The 9925-nt window shown below is 37.4% G+C and overlaps 1 protein-coding gene across 2 annotated transcripts in view; it reads right to left on the bottom strand.

Moving 5' to 3' along the window:
• dync2h1 (dynein cytoplasmic 2 heavy chain 1) overlaps window positions 1-9925 on the bottom strand; it is a 209961-nt gene that overhangs the window by 95528 nt on the left and 104508 nt on the right. For both annotated transcript variants that reach the window (XM_081371030.1, XM_081371031.1), the window contains 5 exons: window positions 7762-7889; window positions 5491-5606; window positions 2694-2821; window positions 2278-2427; window positions 671-876 (listed from right to left, as the gene is read on the bottom strand). In XM_081371030.1, the coding sequence (XP_081227156.1) occupies window positions 671-876; window positions 2278-2427; window positions 2694-2821; window positions 5491-5606; window positions 7762-7889 (728 nt within the window). The remainder of the gene's footprint in view (window positions 1-670; window positions 877-2277; window positions 2428-2693; window positions 2822-5490; window positions 5607-7761; window positions 7890-9925) is intronic.

Raw genomic sequence — 9925 nt, 5'->3', positions numbered from 1 at the left:
CAAACCACACATCAATGGAAAGCTTATTTATTCAGATTTCATATGATGTATAAAGCTCAATTTAAAAAAATTGACCCATGTTTTGTGGTCCAGGGTCACATATATATTTACGTTTTTATTCATTCATCCATACATGGTATGGACCAAGCGTGCGGCACAAGCCCTGAAAAGTGAAGCCAAAACGTCTCGATCGCCCCCCGGTGACTGGTCCTAGTACAGGTCATAAGCCCCGCCTCCCCGTGTTATTCAACAGCACGTGAGACCAACTAAACAATTAAATTACACTTCAAATATCTTTTTTCCGAAGGTGGTTTCTGTCATTTACTGTAGTTTTTAATGTAAGTTCAAGTGTTTGTTTTTAAAATAAGTTTGTTTTTAGTTAGTTATTTGATGCTATAAAAACGGTGGTGTGACGTCATGATTGACAGCTGTGATTGACAGGTTCTCTGTCACTGAAGCACCAACAGACTTTTTTTTGGGATCTTCGGAGGACTGAGGAGATTGGAGCTTTAAATTTATAATAAAAATTTCTATAATTAATTATTTCACACCGAGAGTGAGGGCGGGGCCCTTTTTATGTATATTGTTTACGTGGCCTCGTTAATTTCCCACTTGGGGACAAATAAAGTGTTTTTTTAATTGAATTGAGTGCAGAAGTAAAGTCACACACGTGAGTTTTGTGCGCGTGTTCTCCAGCTCGTCGAACTCGGCTCGTCGGTCCCGGATGTTCTGGACGCAGCGCTGCAGAGCCTCGTGGTCACCTGACTCGATGATGTCATGCCCGGGTTTGAGCTGGTCCCAGCGAGCTCTGAACTTCTGCAGGTCCTGCAGGTAAAGCTGAACCCGCGACTCCACGTTCCCTTTCATCACCTCCACCTGAGAAACACAGTGTGTTTACAGCCTCACTGCACAACAATTCACAAAAACACAACGCTAACCAACAATGCCTCTGACACTGATGAGTGATCTGAGCCGGTCCTTTAAACTGAATCACTGAATCACTGAACTGACTCAGAATGACTCTAATGCATTGGTGTCATCTTAATAAAAACAGTTTTCTTGTTCATGACAGCGTGGTATTATTGATATACTATCGTTGTATTTATTCATGTTTTAAATTCGTTTTTATTTTTTTCAGTTTAAAGTTTTAGTCATTTTGTTGTGCGTTTGTTTTGTTATTGTTTGTATATATGTCTATTTAGTTTTTATTATATTATCAATGTTTTTTTAGTAATTTGAGCACTTCAACTAAATTAAAATTCAATTTTGCCTTGGAAATAAATAAAAAATAAAATAAAATAAATAAAGGTAAAAAAAAAGAACAAGCAAATTTTTTATATATATTTTTGTTAAGATTTATATTAGTTTTAGTTAACAATAACAACACTTAAACAGTATTTTATTGTATAAATATTGTAAATGAAAAAAGACAAAATTGCCAAATTCTACTGATATTGTGTAATGTTGTCATTTTAATTTTAGTTAAAGTTTTAGTAATTTTGTTGTGCGTTTGTTTTGTCATTATTTGTAAATATGTCTATTTAGTTTTTAATAATTTATATTTCAGTTTTCGTTTTAGTAATTTCAACTCAATTCAATATTTCAAAGTTTTTATCATACTTTCAATGTTTATTTTTTATTTTAATGATTTAGTTTTAGTAATTTGAGTACTTCAACACAATTAAAATTCAATTTTGCCTTGGAAATAAATAAAAAATAAAGTATATTTTATATATATATATTTTTTATTTCTGGAAACATTTATATTAGGTTTAGTTAACAATAACAACACTGAAACAGTATTTTATTGTATAAATATTGTAAATGAAAAAAGACAAAAAATGTTGCAAAATTCTACTGATATTGTGTAATGTTTTCATTTTAATTTTAGTTAAAATTTTAGTCATTTTGTAGTTTTCATTATTACTATATCTTAAACATTATATATTTTTATTTCAGTTTGAGTTTCAGAAATTTGAGTACTTCAACTTAATGAAAATGTAAAAATTTGCCACGACCAACTAACTTAAATAAAATTTTATTTAATTTCTGTTAACATTTATTTTATTTCAATTTTTAGTTTTAGTTAACGATAACAACTCTGGTTTGTGACATCTTGTAGTTAAAGACGCATATGAAACAGCATTTTATAAAAAAATAAATAAATAAAAAAGCCAAATATGGTTGCAAGATTCTATTGGTTATTATGGAAAAATGTACGAAACAGTGTGTGTGTGTGTGTGTGTATTAGTGTGTATATGTGGTGTGTGTTTGTACCTGTTCTTTAATCATGAGCTGATGACTCTCCATCATGAGCTCAAATTTGTCCCATTTGGCTCTCAGGGAGCTGATGGTGTCCAGACCTCCACCCGCCACGGAGCGCAACAGCCTGTTCTTCTCCTCCGCCTGCTGGAACTGAGGCAGTATCTGCACACAACATCAGCACAACATCAGTACAACATTCACACACACACACACACACACACACAACATTAACACCACGTATCAGCACAGCAGAATATCTTTACAAGCTGCCGGTTCTTGGCAAGAATAATGTCACTCAGACACAATCACACACACACACACACACACACACACACACACACACACACACACACACACACACAATCAGAGTTTTCGTGAAGAAGAACATTCTCCATCCGACAGTGAATGTGGTGTTGATGGTGATGTACCTCAGGCTTCTGGGACTGTAATTGGCTGTGTTTGGCATCGGCCTCTCCAATCTCATCGATGCTCTCAGGACGCAAGGACAACGTCTCCATTGCACCGCTCACGAATGAATCGATAACCTGAATGTGACCTGCACACACACACACACACAGAACACTAGTTTTATACAGGTGAACACACACTCTGTGCAAACACGACCAGCAGAGGTCAGTGTTGGACCATCTGATCTCATAAACACCCCTGGAAAGAGCTGTGTTATAGTCTGTGCTTGTTGAGATCTGAATACTTCAACTATATATTATTTCAGTGAGTTTTAAGTTTTGCACCTAATATTTATATTTTATTTCACATTAGCTTTATATTTAAAAAAATGAAGGCCTTTATTAACCCCCTGGAGCAGTATGGATTACTTTTATCATGAATGGATGAACTTTTATGGGCTTCACAATCTCATCCTCCATTCACTGCCATTATAAAGCTTGGAAGAGCCAGGACATTTTTTAATATAACTCTGATTGTATTCGTCTGAAAGAAGAAAGTCATACACACCTAGGATGGCTTGAGGGTGAGTAAATCATGGGATCATTTTTGGGTGAACTGCCACTTTAACCCTCTGGGGTCTAAGGTGTTTTTGGGGTCCTTGAGATGTTCTGACATGCTTTGACATTTTTGCTTTTTTCAGTTGCTTATAAACATATTAATGGCAAAACAAAATTACACACTATTTAGCACAAACAGGGCTACCATGAAATGTGAGCAACAAGAATGTACATGTCTGCATTTTTGAGAGAATAATGTTTATGCATGGTTATTGAAAAAACTAAAAACTAAAGTTTCTGAAATAAGGCCATAAAACACATTCTAAATATGTGCCAATAAGACTTTTGTCTAAAAGATGTCATCGCCGAGTGTTTTTTCTTCAAAATGAAGTGAAAATCACCCTGCCTTATCATTCACATAACACAATACATTGATTTGAATTTTGCAAAGCACTTTCTGTTTGGAAAGGCCATATGCGGAGTGGGCGTCAACGATCATGTATATGTAGTGGTTCACACCTGAGGAGACAATGGGGCCGCATACTTAATTAGCCATTCATTCAGGTGAGTCACTGAGCCACAAGAATGCAAGAGCAACAGTTGGAAGCATCTCAATTCTTTTTTATTTTTCCTCATATTGTGCTTGCAATTTGGCCTATAATATCCAAGGAAAACATGTCTAGTAATTGTGCAGTTAATTCTCATACTGTATTTTCAGTTTTGGAATATTTATCCTCTCCCCAAATTTGTCAATAATAAAACACAATAAAAGTTATTTAAAGAAAAGGCTTATATTTACCTTTTAATAGTTTGTTTACATCTACCTTGTAAATATATTTTTTTATTAAAAAGGTTACAATTACAACAATTCAAGTGTAATCTTTCTTTGTAAAAACTAAAGTATACATTTTATCATACATATTTCAAAGTAAAGGATTTGATTGATTATTTGATAACTTTATTTTTGACAAAACATATATTTAACATAAGCAAATATTGGCAAACTTATTTGAAAGCTTATTTGAGGTGGCAGATATTTTACATTAAAAATGTATAATATATCCAAAACTAATCAACGAAATGTTGTCTTTCATATGTCTGTACCATAGGTCTTTCATTTTTATTATAAGAAATATAAATGTTAATTTGCAGTTTAATACGTTGCTTATACAAATACATTTTATTTCAACATATTTTAGTCGATATTTACTGAGTGTAGCAATACAGTTTGCTAAAACCGAAACATTCATACACAAACAGAAACGCCTGACTGTAACGTTGTTTTTATGAAATATTAGGGCATATAAATGTTAATTTTCAGTTTAAAACGTTGCTTATACAAATAGCCTACATTTTATCTGAACATATTTGTGTCGATTTTTACTCAACTCAGTACGGCAATACAGTCTGCTGAAACATCATCATTCATTCACACAGAGACGCAATTTAAATTTAAACTGTCTTTTTGCGAGCTGTGGTAAACAGCGCGCATCTCTGTCGTTCATTCATTCATAAACAGAAACCCGATTCACGTGAGAAGAAAAAAAAAACTTACAGTATTCCTCAGCTCGCTCCTCGATATACCCGCACTTCTGAGGTACTTTTTTCATTATTGTTATTCCTCACAGCGCTACGAGACGGTGTTAAAGTAATGATCTGAATAAACTTGTGTTTCTCGAGCTGATATGGGGGCGTTCACAGGATTGCGTGGATTGCCTCATTCATTTGCGTTTGAATAGCGCACGCTCTCCGTATAGGCGGAGTCACATTACATTTGAATTAGTTGTAATGAGGTCGACTGGAATCGCTCTCTTTTAATACAGATTTCACAAGATGAGAATATTTGTTTTTTATATAAATTACTTCATTTAAGAGAAGAGAATTCAAGCTTCATGCCTGTATGTGTGTTTGCCTGTTTGACTGAGTATTCGCTGAGTTATTGTTCATTTTCGGACGCATTTCAGAATGGACTACACTGACAGATAGAAGGCAGAACTCGCATCACGTTTATTTTTCTTTATTTGGCAAAAAGCACAACACTTTGTTTTTATTGTGAGTATACACAAAAATAATACACATTTAACAGAATCGATTGATGTATGAAACTTGCTTGTAATATCAAAGTCCACAGAGCAAAATTAATTTCTTTTGAACTGAACTGAAAAAAAGCTAGCTGGTATCGCCGGCGATACCGTCGACCTCAGGGGGTTAAAACACCATGAGAAGAGTGTGTGTTGAATAGGTGAATATCTGATCTCACCCTGGATGGATCTCCTCAGGGACGTCAGGAGAGCGTCAAACAACTTCTGGATGAGATCGTCCACGGCTACTCTGACAGGTTCACAGTTCACCGTGATGCAGTCAACCTTCTCTGTGCTACACACACACACACACACATACAGTGTTAAATGCAGCACTACTTATCAAACACACACTGATGAGAGAAAACATTATGAGCAGATTCAGGTGAAGCCAAGATCATCTCCTAACAAGTCCACATATTAAGGTCTGGGTAGATTAGATGGTGTGCCAACTATCAGTTCTCGTGATCAACATGTGACCTGGGTCCGAGTGTGTCTGAAACTCAAGGCCGGTGTGTCGCTCCGGTCAGCAGTGCTGAGGATTTACCAACAGTGTCCGAGGAGGAACACACACAAACGAGGGAATGAAGACCATCCCGTCTGATCCGAGCCAACAGAAGGTCTACTGAGGCACGACACACAGTTTTAATGATGGTTATTATGGGAGGAATGTGTCGCAACACACACTGCGTCACACTCTGTTGTGTTTAGATCGAGTGATCCACCGTCGAGAGTGTCCACAATGTGTCTACCTGGGGAAGTGATGCATTATGGGACAACAACAAGCCGGTGGAGGGAGTGTGGTGCTCTGGTCAATGTTCTGCTGGGAAACCCGGTCATTCATGTGGGCGTCCATTTGACACGTGCCACCTACTTTGCATTTAAAAGACGTCTAATAGCCGTCCAAACACAGCCCAGACGTCTAGGCTAAAACAAGCTGACATTTGAGCTGTCTAAACCATCGCCCAATAATAGTCTAGTCATCAATTAGACAAAGAAATGAAATGAGTGAAGAAATGAAACCAAACAGCTTGTAATCACTGTTGACTTTGCTTACATGATGGAATATCAAACATCTCGCAAGTTATTTTGGCAAAAACGACATGTAACCAAACTCAAGTTTATTTTGTCTAGAAGTGTGTTACTCATAGCCGGACTATACCGGTTGGGACTGTTGCAGAGCAGGTCCAGCCCGTCATGACACTGGTGTTACTGGTGGACGTGGATAATGAACCCTGTCACTCTGCACACACTGGGGCCGGTTTCACAAAGATAGACTTTGACTATGGCTTAGATATAGTAGATAGTCAGACTTCAGATAGACATCTAAATCAGACCGTTGCACAAAGCACTTAAGACTCTGACTGTCTTAAGTAGGACTACACTGCAATGCATTCTGGGTAAAATAAGACACTTTTCAAAACAAAAAACATGGCGGATCGAGTAAGTGCATTCAACCGCTCAGTGCAGTTTACCCCAGCGGAAAATATGTGTTTGTTGGAGGAGTATAAATGACGGAGTATGTTTTTATGTTTCCACTGTTCGATCGCGCCCGTGCCTCTCTCTCTCTCTGACACACACACACACACACACACACACATTCCAGCATTGCAATCTTGACATCGCAGCCTGTTATTATGCAGCGTTCACACCAAACGCGAATAGAGCGTCAAATTCGCGTCTAGTTCGACGCTTGAACATTTTAAATCCATTCGCGCGTCCAAGGCGAATAGGACGCGCGTATAAAGCGAGCGTTTGAAGCGAAATAGACGGGCATTCAGAGCTATGACTCCACTATGACTCTACTACCCCCTGTTTGAGCAGTCACGGTGTATTGCATTTCACACATCGCCCGTGACGCTTGCGTATGAAAGGGAGCGCGTCGATCGTTGCTCGCGTTTACTATGTAACGGCCCTAACAGTTACAAGGACATTTTACTTGGGAATGTAGTAACAAGAAGAAATGTTTAAATTATGAGCCATTTTCCCTTTTCTTTTGACAGTTTGTAACTGATTGTTACTGCTGGTTGCCAAGGTAACATAGAGTCTTAGACCTAAGTTAGCCTGGGGGTAAGGTGTCTAATTTTTTTGGTCTAAATTAAGTCAGTCTTTATTTTTGTGAAACAGTCTAACTTGCATTAGACTAGTCTATGAGCAAATTTTAGACTTGTCTAACACTATAGACCGGTCTAAAATAGCTTTGTGAAACCGGCCCCTGATCAGGAATGGTTTGAGGAACATGATGAAGAGTTTATGGTGTTGCTCTGGCCTCCAAACTCCCCAGATCTCAATCCGTGTGTGGGATGTGCTGGATTAACAAGCTCGATCTAACACACAACATACAGGACTTGAAGGACCTGCTGCTGACGTCTGGGTGCCGGAGACCACAGGACACCTTCAGGGCTCACCTTAATGGCTGATCAGGGTGTGATCACACACAGGACAGATACCTGGGCAGCCGCTCGGCTTCTTTTCCTTTGGCTTTGAGAGCTTTGAAGTTTCTCTCCCAGTCCTGGACACTGTGAAGGTGTTTCTCCACCAGAACATCTACATCCACCTGCCCCAGAACCACCCAGTCCTGGACACAAACACACAGGGAAACACTTTTAAATAATCCGGGCTGATGTTACAGATCACATCGGATTCTGAATTCAGATTCACCCATGATTCTGAGACGTTTCTTACACCACTTTTTCACTTATCTGGCAGAATATGAGTTACAAACCCTCTCGTCTGTGATGAGCTACGTTAAAAATCTAATCGGGTTGGTTGGGGAAATGCTAAATGTAAAAAGGAACAAGTGACTAACCATTTAAATATGTATAGGTTACAGCCTACACAACTTTAAAAAAGTCCTTAATGTCAAAGGTCATGCATTCCAAGCAAACTCTGGCGCAAATTCATGTGAAGCATTGAAGAAGAAACTAGTCAATTGAACAAAATTACCTAGAATAAAAGAAAATACAACCCAGACTGTTAAATATGGATTCACAATAAAGATCAACTTTAATTGTCCTGTGAATTATTGGCTCTGGAGCAGTGCTATTTGAGCATTATTTATATACTATTATAGTATTTATTCATATTTTGATTGTTTGATTATAACGTGTTTTTGTTAAGTGCTTATAATCCGTTTTGTATTAATATTTCTACTTAGCTTGAAATTATTTGAAGTTTTAGTAAGTTTAGTACATCAACTTAAACTCTTATTTCAGTCAGTTGCCAAGTTGCTAGTTTTCATTTAAGTTTTTTTTTATCTAATATTAATATTTTATGTTATTTCAGCTTTATTTCAATTAGCAAAAAAAGTTTTTTAATAGTTTTAGTTAACAAATAACAACACTGCTCCAAAGACACATTCAGAAACTTAAATCTGCTGTTAAATCTGTTATTATTTTGCATATTGCTTGACCAGTTCATTGTGATATTAAAGCATTTTATTGACTTTAAGGACATTTTGATATTTTGCACAATGAATAATGTTGGTACTGCACTGGGTTCCGACGTAAAACCGTTTGAGTTTACTTTCAAAGGGTCAAAAGTTGAAGAAAGCTATTCATTCAGATACTAAACTCATATATTGTAGATTATGCGGCGATTGTGTGTTATTTTGGAGTTCTCAAAATTTTGGTTGCAAACCTTCCCTTTTGTTATTAGCCACATAAAAAACTCCAATCGAGCAAAACTGAAATAAACCGCTCGAACTTTTATGCAAAAGCTTTTATTGGGTCGCTTTCTTAGGAAGTGATGAAATGAGCAAAACGCTGAGCTGTCATTTCAGATCTGCAATGAATGCGCTACTTAATAATTATGCATATGCAGTCGGCAAGTTAATGAAACTATGATGAAGGATCATTGTCAGTGAACTACAGCTAATTAAAGCAGCACCTGCTCAATGATCGGACATCTGCTGTTAGCAGACACACACACACATCTCAGACGGAACGTCTCATATGAGGTTTCCCAGTCATGCTGCTAAAGAGGAAGCGCTCAGGCCGTTTCCCCTCTGTGTGGGCGGCAGGAATCAGAAGTGTGTTTATGTGCGAGTGGGCTGGGATTCCCCGTGAAAGTATTAAAGCATCACAAGGACCTTTGCCAGCGTGTTCTCTAGTCTAAACCACAATTGAAAGCAGACAGCATTTCAAGAATGAAAGTTTGTAAATGCAAAAACACAATAAATAGATGCTAACACTTATGCACTAAACTCGTGCACTGATCTAAGCTGCATTTTGGGCACCATTGATGATGCATTGGACATATCTAGGTAGGCAGTTCACTCGGTTTTAAGCCACAGGTAATGTCAAATAAACAGGCGATCTGGTTTGACGTGTGTGTGGGTGGGTGATTACGGTGTTTTCTAGAACATCACTTTAAAAGTGACCTCAGTTCATGACCTTTATGTGCTGAAATTCCCTTTGTGTTCAAATATTCTAATATAAATGGAATCCACCATGCGTGTATTATTTGTCCAGAACTTATAACTATAATCGACGTTTCCCTCAACTAACAATTTTAAGAGAATTTTGCAGTGTATTCTGGGATTGCTCTATGTTTGGAGGATATACTGTACCGTTCAAAAGGGTCCATTTGGGGTCCATTAATTGAAAGAAGCGT

This window comes from Scardinius erythrophthalmus (genome assembly GCF_964197995.2).
Source record: "Scardinius erythrophthalmus genome assembly, chromosome: 7".
NCBI classification, from domain to species: Eukaryota; Metazoa; Chordata; class Actinopteri; order Cypriniformes; family Leuciscidae; genus Scardinius; species Scardinius erythrophthalmus.
Note: the sequence above shows the minus strand (reverse complement) of the source record. Positions and strands in the feature narration are given on the sequence as shown.